General features: G+C 42.6%; 1 protein-coding gene across 1 annotated transcript in view; it reads right to left on the bottom strand.

Annotated features, from left to right (window-relative positions):
• ksr2 (kinase suppressor of ras 2) overlaps positions 1 to 26,760 on the bottom strand; it is a gene marked incomplete at both ends in the record, with an annotated part of 123,331 nt that extends 96,571 nt beyond the window's left edge. Inside the window, 3 exons of the mRNA XM_080738050.1 lie at positions 14,072 to 14,222; positions 17,459 to 17,599; positions 26,590 to 26,760. Of these exons, the coding sequence (XP_080594176.1) occupies positions 14,072 to 14,222; positions 17,459 to 17,599; positions 26,590 to 26,760 (463 nt within the window). The remainder of the gene's footprint in view (positions 1 to 14,071; positions 14,223 to 17,458; positions 17,600 to 26,589) is intronic.

Here is a 26,760-nt window from a genome sequence, read left to right as displayed (position 1 = left end):
AAGATCACTGGGTACATTTCAAAATCTTGCGTAAGCAAAACAACACATTGGTCCTCAAAACATGGTCCTTCAATCTCATCGGCCAGCGCCCAAGAGTTGTCTTTCATCTGAATCCTGATCATCTTTAGTTTGAAATACTTTTTCTGGAGGGTCTAGCTACTGTTCTCTCGTAGGTTGAAACCGATGCTTGCTACTAGCTTCTCGCAGTGCTTATCGCAGCCCAGTCAGGCAGTCTGCGACGGAGCCAAATATCAAACCTGCCAGATATTCAGAAAGGCACAGGAATGTCTCGGCGAGCGCTGGAATCGCACGAGGATCTTCTCGCAGAGCCTTTCACAAACAGTGAGCAAAACCTCTGCGAGCAAAGCCCGATCTTGTTTCAAATCGTGGTTTTTGTCAGCGAGCGCCAAAAATGGTCGGCGAAAGCATAATCGGAGCAAATATCTGGAAGTGTGTATTAGTCCTAAGGTTTCCCCCTAGGCCAGCACATACATTATTTAGCTCTGCCCGTGTAAAAATATAAATTATTAATAAAATCTCATTTTCTCATGAATCTTTTAACTGAACTCATCAAGCTCATACACAAGTGAAAACCCACTGACCGAGAGAAATGAGCTCTGATCAGACTCATGGAATTGGAATGACTCAATTCATCAAGTGCACTAGTATCTTAGCAACAGCTTTATCAAAATAGTAACAGGGCCAGAGATTCTGGATTTCTTGCTTCACATGGTCTCGCCTACAGCAGGTGTCTCACCTACAGGTAAAAGACCCAGACTTTAAACTAGCAACTGGAAGCATAAAGTATTTATAACAATGTTTATTAAGGTAATAACCCTTACCCCAACGCTAAACCTAACTCTAACCCCCCAAAAAATAAATGTTGCGATCTTCTGTCAGACTGTCAGTGAGTCTGTCGGTCACGTCACACTTTTCCCCATGTCATATCTCCGCCACCGTTGCCCCCATCCATGCCAAACTTTGCACACACACACACTCCTTGGCTCCCAAACCACAACCTCCACCCCTCATTTCTCACATGCCCCTCTTCTAGCGCCACCACGAGGCTGATTCTTGCAAAACACATTTTTTGACACTGCTCCTACATGTTTTGCCTTACAATCACACAAAGCGGTACACAGTACCGCTTTGTGTTCAGCTCCCTCAAGCTACAGAAACAGGAGATAGGCTATATGACAGGTTCGGCAAGGCTTACTTATTTACTTATTAAGGTAATAAAATCAAGTGTAAAGTTCCTCAAAAACCCATTCACTTGAATAGAGTTATTGTTTCTGACACCAGCAGTGGGGAAACAGCGAACATTCATATGAACTGTCTCTTCCTATATGGCCTCAACATACAAGCGGGATGCTTATGATGAAGCTAGCCATGCCTCTGTTTTGTACTTCATGTAATTGAACTAGGATGAGATAGGAACATTTACGCATATCTTTTGAGATTGTCCAGAAGGTCAAAGCTTTATTGGAAAACCTTCCCAACTTATTAGATATTAGAATTCACCGCAATCATAATGGGCTATAAAAGTCTACTCTGTTGAAGCAAGCTCAACAGAGTAGCCTTGAGGGTTGGCTTGCAATGACGTTTAACAAAATAAGTTTGAATTTCTTTCTTTGTTTTTTTCCTTTAGATTTAGATTAATTAAAATGGACTTAGACTACATTTAATAACATTGCTGTGTTTTGTCGTGCGGGTCCCTGGCACCAAATATTTTCAGGTGGGAGTCCGCAGCCAAATACATATCAATTTGGGGGTCCTTGAGATGAAAATGTTTGTAGAACATTGCCATACATACAGTATCTCCACTATGGATTTTTTGTTATAGCGGTAATAAGTCACGGTTTACATACGGTATGGCGGTATCGATGATCTCCAAAAAAGTTGTTTTGAATGAAAAAATATATAATTTAAATACATTTAAATAAAACATTTTAAACAAATATTCACGGTTAAATCGCGGTTACGATCTCGACGCCGCGGTATGCATTACACAACCGCGGTATGGCAGTATTGCGGTTATTGCCCTAATCTCCACATCCCCTCTCCCACTTCAACCCAGCAAAACGTGTAGGATTTATGACTGAAGTCTCCTCCTCCTTAATGACCCTGCATCATCAACGGCGGGAATCCTAGCATGAGGTGAAGCTTAAAGAAAGATGGTTAATTACCACTTGACACATTACCGTTGTGTGCTAAATGGCAGCGAAATGCCACTGCTGGGACGCTGGCCGTCCCGTTCCCCTGCCTCTGTAAACAGGATTTGGATAAAGGGCACTGGAGGCGTTCAGAATAGTGTCCCTGTTTAATCAGGACCCTTTCAATGAAGGGGTTGTCATGCTCTGGCAGCGTAAGCAGTCTAGGACTCAAAGTTGCGTTCCGGCTAATTTGTTTAATAAGGGATAAAAATAATAATGTCTGGCTCGCTGTGCATCATCCCGCTTATTACGTCCTAAAATTAACTCATTTAGGACGGGTTTTTACCTTTCAAGACGGGAACCCCTTACAGTACATGGCAACATAATGTTTTTGTATTTTTTTGTATAAATATTTGAAGTTTTTTGGAAATCTTATAGGTCAGGATTTAAATCGGCCTTAGTCCTAAATGGGTTAAGACCCAAGACCTGAGATTCTTCTAAATCAATAGTTCTCACACTTTCTTGTGGAAAAGGACCCCCAAATTGATATGTATTTGGCCGCGGACCCCCCATCCAAATGTTTTGTGCCAGAGACCCCCAGAAGAGAGGGGGAAAAATGAAATTAGTCAACATTTCAAGATGTTTCTAAAATGTTCAAAAATAGCAGATGTACGAGTTTTCTGAAAAAAACGTACATATACATATATGTTGCTAATAAATTGAACTTGCAAGTGGCAGAGTGCGGGGCTAATCTTTCAAAGAACCATCCTACTACTTGTCGGCTACGCACCTGCTTGAAAGGAACTGGGTGTGCGGAAGTCTTCTTTTCACAAGATTTCAATGTATGACACATCATTAATTTTGAAAGATTACAATACTCACTTTCACCATCTGTAGAAAACAGAAAGGCACTGTGCATTACTTGTGCAGTTGTGCAACTTTTCATGGTTTCCGTGGCAACGCAAACATCGGTCTCTGATTGAGAACAGCGGTTGGCAATCGAGAAATAATAGACCGACCGGAATCCACAACTCAAAAAAGCCATGTAGCCTAACATAACCTGCCAATAAAGAAGTCAGGAACCGCCCAGGGCTCTTCCAAAAAAGTTTTTCCTCTGTGTACACACTAGCCTCATCTTTGCGCTGCACCAAATACCTCAATATTGATATTATAACGATATTGTTTAGAAAAAGAATGTACATAAAAAAAAACACACAAATACTGTATATACCAAGTGTGTTGAGAGCTTTTTAGAAAAGTAGAAAAAACAGGAAAAGCCACTTATGCCATATTACGATATCCAATAAACCAGAGGATGCTCTCATATCACCGTATATCAATATAAAATCAACATATTTCCCAGCACTGGACTGGCATCCTGTGCTTTCTTTTTTGCTCTTCTCTGTAACTACCCCCCCCCCCCCCCACCCCACCCCACCCCACCCCACACACACACACACACACACACACACACACCCCACGCGCCCCGGCCACCCTTTCAGTTCTTTCTTTTGCTTTCTCCCCCTCTCTCCCTCTCTCCCTCTTGTCCTCCCACAGTCCCTCCTCTCCCATTTCTCCCATGTCTCTCTTCCATGCAGATGGCACTTTGAAGCCAATTAGGCAGAGTGTGAGTGATGGTGTCTGGCGGGCAGCGAGCGGGACGGCCGGGCCTTTTCAGCGATCAAAGAGCAGCGGGGTGAGAGAGGCACCGAGGCGAGGCGTACCCCGAGAAGGAAGGAGACCTGTTGTGCCGTGGCAAAACACTAAAGCACGGATCAACACTAACAGCTACATCAAAACCACCAGAACTTCAATTTGTGAAACCCCCCCCCCCCAAGCATGGTGTGCGCGTGTGTGTGTGTGTGTGTGTGTGTGTGTGTGTGTGTGTGTGCGTGCGTGCGTGTGTGTGTGTGTGTGTGTGTGTGCAGTGGTGGAAAAAGTAGGCTACAATGTTTTAAAAGTTGTAAAAGAATCAATACTGCAATATAGAAATATAAGTAAAAGTCCAGAATTCACAATGTACTTGAGTAAAAGTATGAAGGTGTTGGCATCAAAATGTACCAAAGCACCAAAAGTAAAAGTACGAAATGTTTGAAAATCTACAAGCTCACAAGCTGTAGATCGCCTATTTTCAAATAGCCAGGGTATAAAATAGGGCTAAAAGTGGTTTATGTATGCTTTATGATATTATAATTTATATCTGCAAAGTAACACCTCAAAATTGTACTTAAGTACAGTACTTATGTAAATCTATACGTGTGTGTGTGTGTGTGTGTGTGTGTGTGTGTGTGTGTGTGTGTGTGTGTGTGTGTGTGTGTGTGTGTGTGTGTGTGTGTGTGTGTGTGTGTGTGTGTGTGTGGGGGGGGGACCGCTGCATAATGTGTGTATTATTGCAGCACAAAGGCTGCCTCCAAAACGTATGACTCATCTCACTGCGACTCATGGACAGATACCAAGAAGAAGACTGTTACCTCTCCCTCCCTCCGCTATATGTTCACTTCCTAAACCACTCCACTTAGGCAATGTTTGGAATTCTGGCATCAATGTGGCACTAATGTGTTAGGGCTGGCCCCAAAACATATCGAAACAGATATTTAGAACCGATAACCGACTTATAACCGAATACCGCATATTTCCAAATGGTAGCCGGGTACCTAATAGTAGCCAGGGGTCTGCATATGAAACACTATTCTACTAGAAGTAAATAAATGTTGCAAATAGCCACCTGCTTCTTTTAAACGCCTGGGGTCTAAATAGATTTTGCATATTAAACACCTGGGCTACATAGGTGGCGGGTGAGCTAAACGTTTGGTGAGGCTATATGTTATTTTTTCCCTGTTGTGTGTAATAATAGCAATTCAAAGCAGTTGTCCTCAAAACTACACCTACAGTCGCTGTCATAAGAACGGACAGTGGTGTAAAGTAACTAAGTACATTTACTTAAGTACTGTAGTAAAACTTTGAGGTATTTGTACTTTACTTGAGCAAGGGGACACAAGCTCACAACGTTGCAGCGCGAGGCGTTGCAGATCTGCTATTGTCAAACATATTGTACTTTTTCTTTTTGTAGGCCTACTTTAAGTATATTTTCGTACTTTTAATCAAGTACATTTTGAATTCCGGACTTTTACTTGTAACAGATTATTTATATAATGCAATATTGATACTTATATTGATACTACATCCTCAAGAGTTCCAACAACACAGAGGATGTTACTGTGTAGACCTGCTTCTCAAGTCCTTCCTGGTGGAGGTGAGTCATACACACATACATACATCTTTCATTTTGAATGAAAGCACACCTTCTTTCACCGCTGCGAAATCCTGGGCGTTAATTTAACTCTGAGAGGGGTAAAAATAACTGACCCACAAAGGGAGTCAAATGGACGCGAACATTTTGCCTGGTTAACTCATTCCCTGCCAGGCCCGATAGTCCCGAGATTATTCCAATGTCTTTCCCCGCCAGGCCCGATAGTCCCGAGAATTAACATCGGTTAATTCATGTTTAACCCCCATAGCAACCCCATCTTTCAAGCATGGCAGCCATTTTGGCAGCCATCTTTGTTAAACATAGTGGCTGTTATCTCAGGAATGCCTGAACGGATTTCCATTCGGATTTTTTTGTTTGAAAGCTGTGAGCAAGGTGGACACACGTGGTGCATTATCTAGGCATGGGTGTGCATGATCCGTGCACACCCAATTACATGGAAGTCTATGGAGACGAAAGGCAGGTGGGAGTACGGAGGTATGTTAAAATGGCGGTCAATGTGTTAATAGGATCTCAGACATGACTGCATGCATTTGCAAAGACACAGGCTCCCCTGAGAGTGCTGAACACCACCCACCCACACACATGCACGCGCATACGCGCTCACACACGCACACACACAAGTTTGTATTACTATACATCAGCAATATCTTGTATTTATTTATATTTTATTTTTCTTAATTTTTAACCCTAATTCAGAGGCTGAAAATAGCTGATCTAGCTCACAATGCGTTGTGCTGTGATGATTTGTGAGCTCATATAAATGCTATTTTCGGTGCAGAACACAATGCTCAACTACGTAAAAGTAAGCAATATTACACGAGAGGAGTGTGTCACTTCTGCGCTGCCAACGGCACGAGCCCGAAGAGGCAACGCAGGCGTGATGATATTGACGAAAAGACACACCCTCAAGTGTAATATTGCAATTATACAACCGTTGCCCTTAAAAAACATGTCAACTTCATTTCATTGTAATTAAGATATTCGAAATAAGTTTTTAATGTCCCTGAACTTCACATGAAAACTGCTAGCATAGCATAGTGCTGGGACAGGCAGCCCAGCAGCTTTTTTTTGCGACCAGCGCAGCTGATTTCTGTTTTATGAGACCGTTCCATAATGCTCAATATCATCACGGGTAGATAGCTATTTCAACCAATCAGATTGCTTCGTCGGAACTATACCTGATGTATAATTAGGCATTACTCCAACCCTAACCCCTATAAAACTAACCTCTAAATGACTAATCCTCACCCCAACCTGTAAACCTAATTCTAAACACCTTTTGTGTATTTATTTTTTTATCAATACATTTCTATCGTGAGGACCAAGAACATTGTCCTCACGATGTCTCAAACATATTTCTCAAATTCTACGTGAGGACACACGCTCATCACAAGGAGTATAGTACAACTACATGCACGCACACATGCACGCACACACGCAAGCCACATAAGCGTGTACAGTGTGGGACAAGGTTGCGGTACATCTTTCACCCTCTACAATACAAGCTCCCTGCCTCTGCTCGGAGTGAGTGAGTCAGAATCAACTGCACCCCTGTTCACTCCGGGCTGGCAAGTGGCTCTCAGAGAGCCCATTAGGAGGTCCGCCACAGCAAGACTGCCTCCAAAGAGACAAAAAGAGGTGGAGAGAGCAGGACAGAGATGGAAAGAGAGAGAGAAAGAGAGAGAGAGAGAGAAACGGTGACCTGATCAAAAGAGACAAATGGAAGCATCGACAGTGAAGCCTAATTTCGTCATATGACTCGCTGAAAACAACAAGATTCCCCCCAAACTCGTTTGCAAGATGAATTATAAATCCATAGAAAACGTTATGGCTGAATTATCGTCATTATATAGCTGTTGTATATGCTACAACAGCGTCTGACAGCGAAATTAGCTGATCTACAACAGATCACACAACAATGCGATGCATGAGAGCCAACGATGCCACAAATGCGACTTCTCGGTTATTCGGTTAATCTACACGAGTCATGTTAAGGCCGTTAATGGTTCTAAATATGGTTTTCGATATACTTTATGTCTTTCGGTTAATTTCCCAGCCCTGAAAGAGAATGAAACAGACATTCTTCTCACATCATCATTCTCCAGAGCAGTGTTGATTTTGTGAAAATAAGACAAAAATTATCGTCAATATCAATAATTTAGTCAACAAATAAATACTAGACTAAAATGGGAGGGACTAGTGGAGAAGAGATCCAGTAGAACTAAAAGACAAGTCCTTTTATGCTTGGTTGCGCTCGTGTAATGCACTCTGAAAATAGCAGATCTACAAGCTCACAACGCGTTGCGGCATGACGCGTTGTGAGCTTGTAGATCGCCTGTTTCCGGTATGTAACATTGTAAAATCAGGCTTCACGACGGCATCAAGGCACCGACGTTTTAGTCAACAAAATAAACTGTAGATTTAGTCGACTAAAGCTTTGACTAAAACTTTTCAGACGACTGAAATATGACTCAAACTAAATCAAAATGTTGCTGTCAAAATCAACACTGCTTCAGAGTGCCTGCATGACACCAACTTGTCAGAACTCTCTCTCTCTCTCTCTCTCTCTCTCTCTCTCTCTCTCTCTCTCTCTCTCTCTCTCTCCCTCTCCCTCTCCCTCTCCCTCCCCCTCTCCCTCTCCCTCTCTCTCTCAATTCAACCCTCCCCCTCTCCCTCCCTCTCCCTCTCTCCCTCTCTCAGCATTGGCCATGGCCATTTCCCAGCATGCCTTTCAGGCAGGCCCAGCTGGACCCATGGGCATGGGCGGCTGAGACAGTCTGACGGGCACCACCTGGGGATGCCTGTCTGTCTGTCTGTCTGTCTGTCTGTCTGACTGCCTATCCTCCTGCCTGCTTGCCTGTCTGACTGCAGAGGCGTTATTTTAGAAAGACATAGGGGGTGGCAAAAAAGAAATTGTTTCTAAAATAGCAAAAATAGTGGATCTACAAGCTCTCAGCACATCGCTTAATAGCCAACTATTTTGGCTATTTGTTGGGGGGGGGGGGGGGGGGGGGGGCATGTGAGAAATGAGGGGTGGAGGTTGTGGTTTGCCAGCCAAGGAGTGTGTGTGCAAAGTTTGGCATGGTTAGGGGCAACCGTGCCCAAGATAAGAGTAGGGCAAAAGTGTGCCGTGACGGACAGACTGACTGACTGACTGACTGACTGACTGACTGACTGACTGACTGACTGACTGACTGACTGAATGACGGACAGCCGGTGGAGCTTTTCATAATAACTGCGACCGTAACAGGAAATATTCCACAAAGAAAAAAATCTCTGTAAGAGTGCTTTTATAAATAGTTAAACCATTAATACATTTTCACTATATTGAAGTGGGGCTTAAGTGGTTCATTCATAAAGTAAAAAGTGGAGTTTGAAATGTAAAGTAGCCTATCCAAAAATACAAATACAAATACAAATTGCAGATACTCAAATAAATCAGTATCTGCATCACTGCAGGAAATATATCACCAAGAAGAACAAAGAAGAATCATTATCTGTAAGAGTTATCTGAAAATTAGTAAAAGAAAATAGGAAGAAAAAAAACTAAAAAAAGAAAACTAAAGGCAATGCACTGGTACCTGAGGCTAAAACCTTTACCAGCAACAGTAATAGCTTCTTTGGTGCATTACAAAGACAAACAAGTCATCAACAAGCTCATTTCCTCAAGTATTCCAGGGAGCCTTTTCATGTGAAATAGAGGACAAACGATATGCTGTCATTAGAGGAGTTACCAAACCTGTTTACAAAAGGATGCTGTTATCAAACCTAATAGCAACAGGAGTTAGGTAAAGGCATACTGCCCCCACTAGGTTAGGTTGCAGCATTACAGAATGTTGGTACAGTAGTTGAAAAGTCTGGAAGAAACATGCAGTCTGTGTCTCCCCCTACTGCCAAGTAATGGAACTAAATCAATTAATCCTTACCAACCTCAAAAATTGAGCTTGTATACTACTGTATATCTGCATCTTTAGACTGCATTTACTACAATATATTAATGAAACTAAATCTACTTTTTTCAAGTAAATATCAACTTGAGCTTGTAAATCTGCCATTATAAAGAAAATAGTATTGGCTGACTGACTGACTGACTAACTGACTGACTGACTGACTGACTGACTCATTGTTCAAACATGCATTCACTCCCTCATGCAGTTTGTCAAGCCGGTCACAATTCATTATTCCACCATTATTTCCCCCTCCATGTTGTGCTCTTTTAACCACTTTCAAACTGGTGATTGTATTTTGGACATTTAGGGCAAAACATTTCCACATACAAAATGAAATTACAAAATCATCGAGTTTATAGCTGTTTTGGCCATTGTACATTATTTATTATGATTACTGGTAGCAGTCGTTATCAGTCATTGCTTGGTGTATTTCAGTAATAAGCTTTGCCCTGTGCTTCTTTCCCCTCTCTCTCAAAGTCTAATTTAAAGGTAAACTGAAATGTCATGTTTATTTATGTTCCAATGTTCAATGCAAAAAAATATATAATAATAATAATAAATCGCAATTATTTATTGCGATTTTTATTGCACAATAAATCATCAAATAAAATGTCATGTATTGTGACAGCCGTGGGTATCCCATTTACCCCCAAACAGCAATTTGCAGGCAATTCATGAGCACATTTTACTGCATGGTCAAGTTCTTGAATTCTAATTAAATGGCCTATCAATTAAGTGTTAAATAGATGGTTCACCCCCAAAAATGGCAAAACAACGTTTGAGAACCACTGATTTAGAAGACATTTATAGAATCTGGTCAAAAAATGTCACGATATAAAAAAGTCAGATCTACAAGCTTGCAGCGCGGCACTGTGCTGTGAGCTTGTACATCTGCTATTTGTAATAGCTAAAGCATAAAATAATGTAATAATGTAATAATGTATTAATGTGAAATAATGTAATACTGTAAGTAATAATGTATAATGCATCCCAGGTCTAGCAGCTGTCTTTGATAAGCTTTGTTCTTCCATGCACTTTTTGTTGTTTGTTGTTGTGAAATATTCCTCTTATTAGACCTGACTGTCACCTTGTTTTTTTAGACAGGACAATGCACATAAAATGGACATTAGCAAAGATGCTAATTTACTTCCGCAGTCCCCTGCCTCACCTGACTGTGAGGCACACACACACACACACACACACACACACACACACACACGCACACGCACGCACGTACACGCGCACGCACGCACATATCTAGATAGACGATCGAGTCAAAGTTCATCTAGATTTATTTCCCCAATAGGCCTAATACTTCTCATAAACCTACATCCATTATGAATGTCATTCATAAAAGTGCCAATTACCACCTTACAGTAATTGTTGATTGCATTTCTTCATTAAATCATTAGATAAACTTATTGTAAAAGGAGTCAGATACCCCTAATTCTACACAATGACGTGGGCTGGATTGCGTTTGTCCTTTCTTGAAGAGACATGACAGAATAAATAAAAGAAACGAACTCACTCTTGTCACTCTGAGTGCGACCCATCACTTATTTAGATGTTGTTAATTGAATCAATAACCATGTAAGAACACATCAATGACATTACAGAGATGTTGTCAGCTTCCAACAGTTCACAGTCTGTTCCATAGAGGGCGACATTCGCCAGACAACTCTCACTGCTCTGTCTGAATCAGAATCTAAGCAGTGGTGGAAAGTAATGTAAACTACTGTAAGTACATGTACTTAAGTACAGTATTTTTAACTTCTTCATTATTTACAAATGTACTTTTACTTCTACTTCACTACATCTTAGAGGGACATACTGTACGTTTACTCCACTACAAATTACAATTATATGACACTTTAGTTACTAGTTGCTTTGTAGATTTTGATTATCATTACAAAATACACTAAAAGCCCTATACTGTATATATTTTGACCATTTGAAAATAGCTAATCAACAAGCTTGCAGATCGGCTATTTTCAAAATATTTATTTTAATACATTTTGAACTTTGCACAATGAGTACTTTTACATTTGGTACTTAAAGTATATTGTGATGCTGATAACTTTTGTACTTTTACTCAAGTACATTTTGAATGTGGGACTTGTACTTGTAACAAAAGAGTATCATTGCAGTTTTGATACTTTTACTTGAGTAAAACATGCAAGTACTTCTTCCATTACTACTTGCAGTTTGAAGACTGATGGCCCACAAATGTGGGACCAGACAAAACAGTACCAAGTATCAATTAAAAACAACGGTCGCCCCAAAACACAGTCGCCTCGGGTGCATATCCGACAGAACAGTAAAACGTTCTCCGCCTGGTATTCCTAAACGTAACCTCTGTAAACTATGCCTAAACGGTTAAACCTAACCTTACAGAGGGTATGCGCGGGCATGACATCATCGTACCCAGAAGTTATGTGGGAAGTCTGGGAACGCCTAGAGAGTGGCAAAAACAGAGTCAGCAGGAGTCATGAGGAGTCAGTAGGAGTCATGAGGAGTCAGTAGGAGTCATGAGGAGTCAGTAGGAGTCATGAGGAGTCAGCAGGAGTCATGAGGAGTCAGTAGGAGTCATGAGGAGTCAGCAGGATTCAGTAGGAGTCAGCAGGAGTCATGAGGATTCAGTAGGAGTCATGAGGAGTCAGCAGGAGTCATGAGGAGTCAGTAGGAGTCATGAGGAGTCAGTAGGAGTCATGAGGAGTCATGAGGATTCAGCAGGAGTCAGTAGGAGTCATGAGGAGTCAGTAGGAGTCCCGAGGAGTCAGTAGGAGACATGAGGAGTCACTAGGAGACATGAGGAGTCAGTAGGAGTCATGAGGAGTCAGTAGGAGTCATGAGGATTCAGTAGGAGTCAGCAGGAGTCAGCAGGATTCAGTAGGAGTCAGCAGGAGTCATGAGGATTCAGTAGGAGTCATGAGGAGTCAGTAGGAGTCATGAGGAGTCAGTAGGAGTCATGGGGAGTCAGCAGGAGTCATGGGGAGTCAGCAGGATTCAGTAGGAGTCAGTAGGAGTCATGAGGAGTCAGTAGGAGTCATGAGGAGTCAGTAGGAGTCATGAGGAGTCAGTAGGAGACATGAGGAGTCAGCAGGAGTCATGAGGAGTCAGCAGGAGACATGAGGAGTCAGTAGGAGACATGAGGAGTCAGCAGGAGTCATGAGGAGTCAGCAGGAGTCATGAGGAGTCAGTAGGAGACATGAGGAGTCAGCAGGAGTCATGAGGAGTCAGCAGGAGACATGAGGAGTCAGCAGGAGTCATGAGGAGTCAGCAGGAGTCATGAGGAGTCAGTAGGAGACATGAGGAGTCAGTAGGAGTCATGAGGAGTCAGCAGGAGTCATTGTCATGAGGAGTCAGCAGGAGTCATGAGGAGTCAGCAGGAGTCATGAGGAGTCAGTAGGAGACATGAGGAGTCAGTAGGAGACATGAGGAGTCAGCAGGAGTCATGAGGAGTCAGTAGGAGACATGAGGAGTCAGTAGGAGACATGAGGAGTCATGAGGAGTCAGCAGGAGTTTCCCAACAAGTTCTTCCAAACTCCAATGTTTCATGCTGCTTTATGTTTTGTTACTCAGTCTAGATGAGTGGCATATGGTGCATACCCTCTAATCCTAATCCAGTAAAGCGATGCCCAAACCTAAACTTATTTCTAACCTTATCCTCAGTCAAACAAATACAAGAAGAATACAAGAACCGCCCCACAGAGCATGTGTCGGCGTGACATTGGCGGAAAAGAAGTGGGGGCGAGCCTGTTTTAAGGCAAGCAGTGCAGTTACCCTATCCAGTGCATCGGGTGTTTTGTTTTGCAAAATTCAATATAAATCCTAAAACAAATAAGAAGGGTACTTTCAGTTCCTGAACCATATGGAAACTGTCCTTTTTGTTTGACTCATAATTGTATTCCGTCTCAATCTGATCAAGCTTTTACATGTTGGAAGGATAAAGGTCTGATAACCATCTCAGATCTGTACATAAATAGTAATTTTTCATCTTTTATCAAGCTAAGAAGCTTTCTCTTTATCTCAAGCCCACATTTCTTGTTTTACAAATTAGACATTTCATAAAATATTAAATAGAAAAGTTTTTTAAAATCCTTCCCAGGCGCATTGTTTTTATGTTTTAAAGAAACAACATCCTGATTCTAAGCATCTTATAAAAATGTGTGCCATTGTTGTCCAGCAGGACCTCCATCATAAACTCTTATCAAGTCCGCCAGTGGGGTAGATTTTGGTGTGCAGTTGACTGAGGAGATATAGAGCTATAGTTTCATCCATGCCTTACCCCTTATCCTTAAACTTCTTTGCCTTTTTTTACTGTGTTGAAAGACATTTTCCAAATTGTAAAAAATGACAAAAGAGTTAATAAGTATAAGGGCTAAGGCATGGACAAAAATAGGGCCCTAAGAGTAAAGGATCCAGAGCTCCATCCAAATGGATTAATGCCACGTTGCAGCTTATTATTCTAAAGCATAGAAGTGTAAAATAAAGCATTACGACGCCATCAAGGCCAGCCATTTTTGTCCAAAAAAATAAGAAAATCTTATGATATTTAGTCAAAGATTTGACAAAAACTAAAACTTTTCAGATGACTAAAATGTGAACAACCAAAATGAATTCTATTCAAAAGACTATGACTAAAACTAAATTAAAAAAAAAGATTCCTGTCAAAACCAACATTGCAGCTAGCCTACCCAGCTGGTGGGCCCTCCTGAGGCAGGACAGCGACGCGTTGAGCCGAGCACACTCCTCCTCGCTGGCACCGAACTTCTGCAGCGCCTCGCAGACCTGCTCCTCGCTCATCTCCAACAGGCCCTCCAGGGTCACCTCACCTGGGCTCATATCCTGGAAGACAGGCAGGCACATACAGTATATAGCATATAAAAACCTAGATACCTAATTTGCCACTGCAGTTCACTGGAGCGACCTGTAAAAGCGGGAGGGCGGAAGGCACGCTGCCACTCAAAGTGACTACTGGCCAATCACAGCGCATCTTTTCCAGGACTTCTCGGGTGCATTTGAGTAAAGGAACGACAAAAGAAAATGACCTCAGTTCCTATATCCGAATGCACCCTGGGTTACGAAAAGACCTGCCCCCACCTGCCTCTCATTGGCTCCTAATATGTTTCAATTTGTGTTAACCATGACGTCAGCACGGACCAATCAAAATCTGTTCTGATCATGATGTCATGTGTTAAGCAAACAGCACAGACCAATCGAACGCCGCAGGCTTGCGATTGGTTAGTTTCACAAGGCGTTTAACAAATAAATTTTCACCGTTCACGGTCTTTGTAACCACACTTGCACCGATTGTGGTTATTGTCATAGGTCTTAAGGCCCTTTTCCACCGGCAGCGATAACGATGACGATAGCCATAAAATATCACAGCGATAATTATGACTTTATCGGACATTGATGTCCGATAAAGTTATCGGACATCAATGTGAAGAGGCGCTAATTAACAGCCGCTCGCTCAGAGCGCACCTCGAGCTGTTTGTCAGAGACCCAGTTCCATATCACTGTGATCTTAACCACATCGTTGTTGATCCTAACGATGTAGTTGTCGGCTATCGTTGTCTTTATCGGTGTTTGGTGGATGCTGCCGATCCACTTCAATTGAAAACCCACTTTTTTAAATCGTTATCGTCATAGTTATCGCTGCCGGTGGAAAAGAGCCTTTAGGTAATACATAGCTCACTTAAGCTTAAAATGCGCTTAACAAAAATAATTGCGGCGTTCACGATTGGTCCGTGCTATGTTGACGTCATGGACAGTATGGCCTTCTGAAGAAGAGAAAACAAGGTTTAAAACAAGAACAACAGAAAGAGGGACAGCCAACAGACAGACAGGAGAAAAAAGAGAATTCTAAAACAGAGAGGGACGATAGGAAACAATAAAAGGGACAGCTCAACAGTTAGGCTGTTCAAACTCATTCGAGCTGAATATTACCTTTGATCTGAGATAGTAATCACATTTGCACATATTGTGGTTATTGTCACAGGTCCCAGGTAACAAACACATACAGGCTGTAGCTCACATAAGCTAAACTCCTCCCTCATGTTTTATAACCCACAAGAAGCTCCTTTTGGGAGGCATAAGGTAGGTCTCTCCTTTGGACCTCAAGTGTTTAAAAAGACTGTCCATCTGATCCTCTGTCTGTATGTAACTCCACATGGACCATATGATCATTTTGTACTTCATGGACACAGAGACTTACGATTGGTTCGCTAGTTTCTGAACGTGTTTAACGAAAATATTAGCACCGCTCACAGCCTTTGATTGGTCCGTGCTATGTTGACATAATGGATAGTACGGCCTTTGATAGACTGTTCAGACTGTTCAAACTCATACGAGCTGAATATTACCTTTACACATAGCGGCCAAAGCTGTTGAATTCTGTACACCATTTTATCATTTAAATTCTTTTTTACATATCCTGGACAGCTGATGTCAGCAAGGGGGCGAAGACGAAGTAACAAGAAATCTTGAGAAATAAAATATTGTCAACCAATCATCAAGGATGATGATACACGAAAGAAGACGAAGACACTTCAGAAAAGTAGAAGCTTCTTCTTGTCTTTGGTCTATAATGAAATATCACACACGTGCTAAGTGAGAAGTGCAAACACGACATACTTCTAGTTCCCGGTTGTGAATGTTTATTATATAACTATATACATTTATTGTGATATCATAATGAAAACATTTCCTAGATTGAATATAATTGGTTTATATTAATGATGTATAGCCTATATTGAAAAACTAATTTAGGAGAGCCAATCACAACACATGGTCGGTTACTGTGATAGAACTGACATCATTCACAATATAAAAGAGTGTCTGTTTTGGGGGAATTAATGCCTTTATTGATAGGACAGTAGACTGACAGGAAACGGGGAGAGAGATGGGGTGACACGCAGCAAAGGCCGCCGGGATCAGGACCCAAAGCCGCGACACGCCACCAGGCAAAAGAGCCCACGTGACATGCGCCCGGACCGGTAGGCCAGCGGGACAGACAGATATCCCAGAGCCGGAGGAGGCGTCTACCTTTCTGTTTCTATGGGCACAAACATATAGATGTAGAAATGATACCTCATTGGCCACTGCCCTTCATTGGAGAGATGAGTTATAATCGTGGACATCGTATTTTGTGTGGAGAGCCCTGCCTCTTGATGCTTGTACAGTATGCCCCATGTATGTCTATTGAAGCAGGAGGTCTCTCCGGTATTAAAATCATCATAACTCGCTGGTTTCTCAAGAGCTTTTCACACAGTGAATATGTCAGACATGATATAAGACACGTGGTTAAATGAAAAATGTGGGGTTCTCATAAAACACCTGATCTTACATAGATAGTAACAGTAATGGTTATAAGACAAACTGTTTTAGTCTCAGGTGCTTACAGGTAGTACTTACAGCTTCCCCACATAATGTGGGGGTGTCTGTGGAGACATGCAGGCCCAATAGGCCAATGAAACCAGTATTTTATACAATCCAAAGGTTTTCAAACATTTTCTGAAATATTCAAAAGATACCGATAATAATCTATATAATGTATAAATGTCTCTGTCGTGTGGAAACCACATATGTCCAAAACGGTTACTTTTGAGGATTCGAACTCAACAACATCAAAAGTAGAAGCAAACTTGTTGCTTCTGGGAAAATCGTGCTCTTTTGAACAACCATCATTTCGACCGGAGGGTTAGCGACTCACTCCACGGAGGTTAGGTTTAGGTTAGTCGGGTGTCGAAAAGATGACATGTAGTAACAGCGACACGCTCCCGTTGCTTCTCACCACGTTTCCAGCTTGTATATCTGCTACTTCTGATGCTTTTGTGTGATGCTGTAGTATGATCACGTAATCACGTGCGTTGCGTTGCGACGCGTTGTGAGCTTGTAGATCTGCTATTTTTGGCAAACGTTCCACCCCAGAATAATCGTTGTTGGGGATATTTTGATTATCGCGATAATATCGTAAATCGCTATTATTTTGGTCACAATAATCGTGACATGAAATGTTCATATCGTCCCATCCATAGTTTGATTATCAGTTTGATTAACTGTTGCACCAGTACACTTACCTGTGTGACCTCCTTCCTCAGGTTGACGATGCGGAACCAGTGTCCAAGGCGAGGGAAGTCCTCCAGCTCAGCACTGCGCTCCTCTAAGGCCACTCTGCACTTACAGGACAGCTGACGGCTGAAGTACTTCACCAGCTTCCCCTGGGGAAGGACAGTGGGAGTAAAAGCGGATACCGCAATATAAAAACACTTGGTTACAAGCAGGGGTCATTAATATGTCTGTACGCGGACACGTGTCCTTGTCTGTGGCAAATTTTAGATTTTCGGTTTTCCACGCCAGAATTATAATGTTCTTATTTTGATCCAAAGACCCAATTACTGAATGTCCAGGTTTTCTTCAGAAAAGGTATGACACTGATTTACTATGCCACTACTGTATATGGCACATTAGGAGTCCAACTACTATGGTTATTTTCAAGGACCCCCATAACTCCAAACATTGGTTCCTTCCATTTGTACAATCTCAGAATTACGGAACTGTTATGGTCATTCAGGGTTATCTCTTTATGTGACAAAAATGTGCAAAACAAGCCAACATAGCGATGACCCCTTTACAAGTAAAAGGACTGTACTCAACCTTTACTTGATAAAAGTACAAAAATATTGGCATCAAAATATAAGTAGGCTACTCAAACGCTGGCGCAAGCGTTCATTCATAGGCCTCCATTGAGAGGTGAAGTGGCAAGCAGTCGCGCCAGTGTCCTCACTTCCCACATTCACACACCAATTGTGGCAAGCTAACACCGCATTGAAAAACCAAACCGGGGTGGCAACGGGGTGGCATTTCATTAACTTAACGGCAAGATGGCCGCCATGTGAATATGGTCTATTGGACTCCAATAGTTGGGAGGATATGTGGGGTTCAGTGTCTTGCCCAAGGACACTTTGACATGTGGACAGGAGGAGCCAGGATTTTAACCGTGGCAAGACTTGTCCTTGACCTGTCAGTCTCCAGGTTTTCTTCAGAATATGTATGACACTATTAGGAGTCCACCACAGTTGTTCTCAAACCTTATTATTTTCAAAGACCCCCATAACTCGGATTGTGTACAAATGGAACCAAATGGACCGGCTCCATTTTGTAAACAATCAGAGTTTCAGTCCATTTGGGCTCTGTTCACCTCCACCACCACACTGTGTGACAATTAATTGTGTGACAATCATTCATCATCGTGACAGCCCTAGTTGCTGGGAATCAAGACGCACCACGTGTGGGCATTATATTACACACTTGTGAGAGTTAACAGCGTCTTCCCAGACAGAAGCAATTCATGCTATGAGCAGTTTGATCACCTTGTGCTCTGCCTTTTGTTTCAAGGGAAATCAGCCCTTCAGGAATTTAGAACTGAACTGCATTTTAGCGGATGTTCTGTGGTGGCCACATGAGATGGCCACACCAGTAGCCACACAAAGTCAGTAGAACAAAGGTGGACACTTCTCCTTTTGGGTTTATTAATGTAGTTGCCTATTTATTTTCAGCACTACATAGTAGCCTATACTACAAACGTAAATGCCTACACACAGAAGTTCAGAACTGGTTAAAGTTTGATGGAAAGGTTACTGATTGGAGCGTACATACATTTACTTAACCTTTGTTAGGGTCAGGTTGTTTCATCAGGAGTCATTTCATTTTCATTTAACTTGATTTGGTTTTCTTTGAGTTACCAGTTTGGAGGAGTGCTGCTGGAGTTGATTGGCTGGCTGAGGAAAGTGAGACCAGCTGCTTCAGATCTCCTGAAGGAACTGATGGGTTAATTGGACCGGACCATGTTCCCTTTGCATATGGGGAGGGGCAGGGGTTCAGGCCCCATATGGGGAGGGGCAGGGGTTCAAGCCCCATATACACAAAGACGATACACTGAGTTGTTTCCAAAACGTTTACCGTACAGACGGAATCGTCTCAAGAAATGCAAGTGTCTACATGAAACCACTGAGAATGGCAAGACGCACCAAAACCACTGTAGTATATATGCCAGGCCTGTGAGTGGTGTCACAGCTAGAAGGTCCTGGGTTCAATTCCCGCTGGGGACACTGTGGGTGCTGGGGGGGTGTTCTCTCCTCCACATATCAGTGCCCATACCCTAAGTGGGGTTGGCAAAAGGGCCTTTCTGTGTGGCGTTTGCATGTTCTCCCCATGTCACCTAGGGTAAAAATGTACCCTCACAAAAACATGCAGTAATCCTGGTCTCTATACCGCCTGATGGGAGGGAAAAGGAACTGGTTGGAATAACGTGTTCCTTTCGCGCGCTACGTCCTACCAGGGAAACTCCCCCATCAGGTGAAAAGAAGCAGCTTGGTCTGCTCATGCATAGAAGGAAGCATGAGCTCAGTCCGTTGCTCATCCCAGGTTGGCAGTGTAGCGCCCAGGATTACATTACATAATTGGCACTGGGTGAAAAATGGGTTGCAAAATTGTGGGATAAAAATTAAGAAAAAAGAACATTATGTGAACAAGTAACCAATATACAGTATACGTATCTGCATAGTATAGTATCTAACAAAATAGCAGAGACACCCGCGAGGCACCGAGTGGACAGCGATGAAGACTCAAACGTTTTATTTGCAAGAAGCACCACAACTCTGAAAGTGTACAAATTGAACCATTGGTTCCATTTGTACACTCTCAGAGTTGCAGACCTGTTATGGTCATTGTGGTCGTTGTGTTTCTGGTAACACTATTGTCCGTTCATTTTCTGTCTGTGGCAAAAAAAAATATTTTGACGAAAATGTCCACCACAAGCCAGCATGGCGAAGACCCCTGGACTCTGAACATACTGTTTGTTTGAGGTTTTACACCTATATGAGTTTTATTTCAGAGCAGTGTTAAAAAATATCCCTTCGTCACCTGTGGTCTCAGAGTCCACAACGTTGGTCACCTATTTACAGTTGGACGCCCATAACTCTGAGAGTGTACAAATGGAACCAAATGGGTCCATCTGGTTCCATTTGCACTCTCTCACGAGTTACAGACCTATAATGGTCCATTTGGACCACCTTCAAGGAACGCCAATGGTGAGGCACTTAGTAGTACAATACATTTATGCATTTAGGGCTAGCTCTGTTTCTGATAATATCTGCAGAAATAAATTTGACATAAATGTCCACCACTAGCTGGCATGGTGATGAACCCTGGCTACAAGCATTTTGTGGTGACGTCAAATGTGTTACAGGTGGTGTTCCACCACATTAAATTAACAGCTTTGGTGGATCTAAAAGTGTGACTTTCTCCTGTCTAGAAGGACAAATTGCGCCAGTAGCTCTTAACCACTGAAAGGAGTAGTAATCCCCCCCCCCCCCCCCCAAATGACTTATTTTCTATCAATTACACTCATCATGAAGCCTTGAATTCATGGAGATTTGTCTTGTTTTTGTCACATTCCTGAGCCAATAATTTCGCTGCAGGAGACTCCTTGAGAGTCTCCTATTGGATAGACTCTACCAGTCATCCAATTATTATTGCCTTAGGAGGAGACATGGTAGGGGGCACGGTGGGCACAGTGGCGCAGTCGGTAGCACTGTCGCCTCACAGCTAGAAGGTCCCGGGACGCTGTATAGGGGCTGTGGTGTGGGGGCGTGTTCTCTCCTCTGGGTCATCAGTGTCAATACCCTAGGTGGGGTTGGCGAACGGGCCTTTCTGTGTGGAGTTTGCATGTTCTCCCTGTGTCCCCTAGGGTAGGTACCCTCACTCCCTCCTGTCAGGTGATAAGAAGCAGCCCGCTCACTCCTCATGCATTGAAGGAAGCATGAGCTCAGTTCGGGGCTCTCCCCAGGTTGGCAGAGGGAGATCAGCGCCCAGGATTACAGCTAAGGCTAGGGCTCCACCAAAATGACGGCGTCGTGCCGGCGTCAAAAAATGAACCGGGGCGAATTTGAGCGTCCGACGCTGACGTTGACGTCGGCAGTGGAGCACCCTTCATTGATTAAAACGGGAGCGTTCCCAGCGTTGACGTTGACGCGGCACTCGACGCGCCCGGTGGAGCCGGGGGATTAGGTGCACTGGGTGAAAAATGGGTTACAAAATCATGGCATAAAATAAATATATATAATAAAATAAATAAAGAAATAAAGGATAAAAAAAAGGCTTTATGGGGGTGTAATTGATAGACAATAAGTATTCTTTGCATGGTGAACTTCACTTTTAAGCCCTATTTTATTGACATATAGCTAAACTAGCCAATTTACAAGCTCACAACACATTGCGATGTGTCGGGCAATCTATAAATTGTGCATTGTGTAATCCATGACTCATGGATTGTGCAATCCATAACTTTTCTTTTGTGAATATAAAAGTAAGAAAATGTATTATTATTTTAATAGAATTACTAATACAACCACGGTGGTTGTAGTTAATTTACCTGCTGTTCTATATTGACAAATGCAGATCAGTGGTCCAGGGGTCCTTGGAGGAGTTACAGGAGGTCCCCAGAAACATTTATTACCATGGCTATTTAAAAATAGCAGATATACAAGCTCACAGCACGTCATTTCGTCACGCAAGGGGCTCAGGTTTGAATCCCAGATTGTTTAACAACCTGGGATCATCATAACTACTGTAACAATAATTGTTAGTTATGATAAAAGTTATGCATTTCAGCTTTAATCCTGAATTAAGCAGGCCTTCTGTATGCTCCTGACCTTTACAACATCCTCCACAGATAGTACATGCTGTGAAAACATACAAGCTACATGTTATTAAATCAAAACTTGATTTACACAGTGTGTAAACAAGTGTGCACTTTTCCTGACCTTTGTTTTAACAGAGGTTCCTGGGAATGTCTCATTTAGAGGACTGCTTCCTCCAATTCATTCTTGATGTTGTGCTCATTCATTACATTTCCCTTTGTGACAATATCTAATAAAAATAATAATAATATCTAAAATGTATATGGCGCTTTTCTGATTGTTTCGGAATGGAGAGGTGTAACCCCGACAGACAGTGGATGTCAGTGTTGCCCTTATACCACAAAATATGAAATAAGCTACATATTGTACCGTTACCATTTTGTTTTCACAGGTCAATACTGAATGTCAGGGAACTGTTTATGATAATGAAGAAGACTAGTGTATACAGTACATTATGCTACCAACAAGGTAAACTGCTTTTCAGCATGACCCAGCTAAGGTGGTCATATTCAGCACTCACAGGATCAATTAGTGAGCATACATGGACACCTCAACTCAGGGTCTGAGACAGGAATCAAACCCTTGACATTCTGTTTAGTAGGCATCCACTCTCTGCATTGAGCTACAACAGCCCAGTTTAAATCAGCTGAAAAGCATAAAGTTTTGCTAATTGTCCATTTATAATTCCTTCAGGGGAAACTAGTTTTCAGCTTTAGACAGGGCATTAAAGTTGTTATAAGCAGTTTTCTGCTGACATAAGCAGATTGTTTTTTTTTATTTTTTTATTATATTCAGACGGCTAACCATGCTTCCTAAAGAAATGTTGTGTCTGTGACACTTCCTGGGGCCACAATCTGCCTCCAAAAATATTATTTTTTATCTGTGAGAAGTTCTGTCATTGGTTGATAGACATGATAGCCTGCCAAATAAGCAGACCAATCAGGGCCGCCTCTTGTTCTTGTTCAGATTGGTTGACCTGTCTGTCAATCCTTTTAGCCCCGGTCGGCTGCTTCATGCACCAATGAGCTGCTAGTGACAGAGCTTCTTACAGATAAAATAATAGTTTTGGAGGCAGACTGCGGCTCCTAAAGGCACCACAGAGACTAGATTTTTTTTAGGGAGCATTGTTAGCCGCCTGAATATAATAAAATTAAATTAAAAAATGAAAATAATCAATTGCATGTTTCCTGCTTATGTCAGCAGAAAACTGCTTATAGCAACTCTAACAGAAAGGAAAACAAAAAACACAAGTTAGAATATGGAGATAAGAGCTTTCTGCTCGACATCAACAATATACTGTAGGCCTAGTAGTAGTCCGTCGCCCCTGGCCTGGGTCCATGTACTTTTGAAAGAGTAAGGTTTTCCATTAATCTAATATCTAATAGCTTACCCTAAGCCAGTGTTTCTCAACCACTGTGCCTGGGGACCTTTGGTGTGCCCCTGAGAAGGGTCAAGTGTGCCCCTTGAAATTGCTTGAAAGCCAGTATTGTATTTATCATTTTAAAAATGATTTAAACTTGTGAAAACAGCCGATATACAAGCACACAACGCCTCGCGGTGCGAGGCGTTGTGTGCTTGTAGATCTGCTGTTTTCACTACTGTTGTGCGACAGCCTTGTATGATGAAGCAGGGCTTTACTTTGCGAAGAAGCGTACACATTTGAAACTTAACCTGCAGTCCCTCAGTTAAATGTCATTGTGTTATTTTAAATCCTGTGCTCTAATTTGACCAGTCCAGCACATTAAGAGAATAATGCCAAAATACGTCCAATGTTATCGCTGGCCCATGCAGAGACCTTCGTTCACAACTTAAGATCCATTCTCAACTCAACTACTGCAATGTACCTGTAGTCCTGTACTGTTCTCTGGCCTACCCTACAGTGGGTAATACCGCTACCTAAAGCCTTCTTATTCTTCTTTGAACTAAAAAACACACTCGCACGCACGCACACACGCACGCACGCACGCACGCACGCACGCACGCACGCACGCACGCACGCACGCACGCACGCACGCACGCACGCACGCACGCACACACACACACACACACACACACACACACACACACACACACACACACACACACACTCAACCTAAGAGTTCAGCACCATGGACAGCGATTATGCCATTTTGAACCCACTGCAATACTGTGTAAATTATCAATAGCGAGAATCCATCCATCCATCCATCTTCGAGCGCTTTTTCGGAATCCGGGTAACGGAGGTAACAGTTCCAACAACTTCCTTCTGGGGGATCCCAAGGCGTTCCCAGAACAATGTGGAGATATAATCCCCCCACCTGGTCCTTGGTCTGTTAGGGGGTCTCTTCCCAGTGGGGCGTGCGGCGAGGACCTCACCACCAGGGAGACACTCCGGAGGCATCCGTACCAGATGTCCGAACCAAAAAGCTTTCTAAGTCAAGGAGCAGCACTCTGAGACTCTCGCGGATGACGATATATAGCGAGGATAAAGTTAGGTATTGGCGCTTGGGTGGCAAATAAAAAGTGGTAACGTATCTGCCCACGACTGAAGCATCTAGCTGTTCAAATCGGGGAGGGTGATACTGTATTTGTCACTGGCACTGCAGTGACACACGTTTGTGGAGAGGAATGAACTGGAATAATGCCTACTGTACATTGGGGAGAAAAAGGGGTACATATTCATAAGTACTCACTACTCTAAATGGTGCCTATTCTTTTTACAATTTTGTGCAAAAATGTTGGGCAAAAATAGTTAAGCTGCTCTTCAAACATCGCATTGCGTTGTTTAACTTTTTTTTTAGGCCTACTTTACTCACACTTTCTGTTATTAAAATAATTGATTATTTTGCTGCTGCCCCTCAGCTCATTGTCATGCAGCTTCAAGTAAAGTTAGGATCATCACGAGATAAGATAAGACACAGTGCAACACAACTTATTGGTGCAGTATTTCATGGGGGAAAATCAATAGACGGTCATCAATTATATGTAAGTACTGTGCTATGACACAGAAGACAGAGCAGAATCATGCCAAGCAAACTTAGCCTAAAGCAAACTCACAATGAATTATCAGCACATCCCTCACAGTAATTGCCTTGTCACTACACTAAGTACAGACTTTCTATATTTGCATTAAAAAAAAGATTAATTTTAAACCAAATTGGTTCCCAGATTGTTCAATACTAGGCCTGCTAAGTTTCTATTGTGCTACACAAATTGTGTGTGTGTGTGTGTGTGTGTGTGTGTGTGTGTGTGTGTGTGTGTGTGTGTGTGTGTGTGTGTGTGTGTGTGTGTGTGACTCTGACGTGATGGCATGGGACCTCTAGTCCATATAGGGGGCCACCTGTTTCACCTCACAGCAGGGACTAGATGACAGTTCTGAGTGAGAGATGTTTTGGTAGGATTACCACAACGCCAGTGTACACCATGGTTACTAGCCTATTACGTAACGCAACGTATCACCGTTTAGGGAATACCCCTGGGCATATTAAAAGCCTCATGTTTGTGAATCGTTTGGACTCGGAGTAGCCCAATAATCTACACTTGCATAACAGGCAGGCCTGCTGGACGCAGTCAGTGTGTGAGGACAGATGGCTGCGCATCAAACATTATTGCTTGGTAATGAATTGGAAATCCTCATACATGTGTCCTTTATCCATGTGTAACTCCTATGGAGGACGAATACAAACGGAACCAAATGGACCCGGTCCATTCTGTACACTTTCTGAGTTACATTGACTGAGGAATGAGGATTTGACAGTTGTGTGTGAGGCTGCTGTTGTTATAGGCCTCGGCGTTTCCCACGTTAGGCTAGAGTGACGGTCGGTCGAGCCACCTGCAGAATGCGCACACTGACTGCAGCCCTTGGCTTTCTTGATTTATTGCACTGCACTAAACAGATAGCAGTAATACGACACACAAAATGTATAGCACGTTCCTGGCAGCTGACAGCCTGACGAACACAGAAAGACGACGTTGATGAGGCACGGTGGCCTGCGTAGAAATACATGACAGACGTGACAGCCCCACATAGACTAATTCGTTATTTATTCGGCATTTAAGCCGCGGACCACCGTTTCGAGTTAGCCTCTCAGACCCAAAAAACTTTTAATATTTTCTTGTTGTCCACAATTCCTTGTAGTATTGGTGTTGGTACCATAGGAGAGATAACAGGCAAACGTTGATCAAAATAACAATTCTTACTGAAATTGTGTAGACTTAAATTAGTCTAAGTATTAAATGCAATAAATGTAACTCTTGAGTGTAAAATGAAACCAAATGGTCCATCAAGACTTAAAGTTAAAGACCTATATAGCCTAAGGGTCCATTTGGTTACCAACTCTCCATCATTTAGCTGGGGACCACCAGAAATCGCTTCAAGCACCACTGGTGGTCCCCGGACCACTGGTTGAAAACCACTGCTATATAGCCAAATTGGATGCATGCTTCAGTTTCCTTTTATTTATTTATTTTTTTCACCCTTGTTTTCGTTGTGCATGAAAGAGAGAGGATGCTCACTGCTTCTTTCTTACCTCCAGTGTTCGTATCTCTTTCTGTGTCAGGTCGTTGGATGTGGCACATTTGGTCCGTAAACCCTCCAAACTAGAGATGCTTATGTCGATCATGTTCTGCACCAACTCGCACTGCTGCAAAGCTTTCTGCAAACTATGCTGCTCTTCGCTTCTTGTCATCTCCTCGTCCAT

The sequence above is a fragment of the Nannobrachium achirus genome, assembly GCF_963921795.1.
Source record: "Nannobrachium achirus genome assembly, chromosome: 12".
NCBI classification, from domain to species: domain Eukaryota; kingdom Metazoa; phylum Chordata; class Actinopteri; order Myctophiformes; family Myctophidae; genus Nannobrachium; species Nannobrachium achirus.
This window is presented reverse-complemented; position numbering and strand designations above follow the sequence as displayed.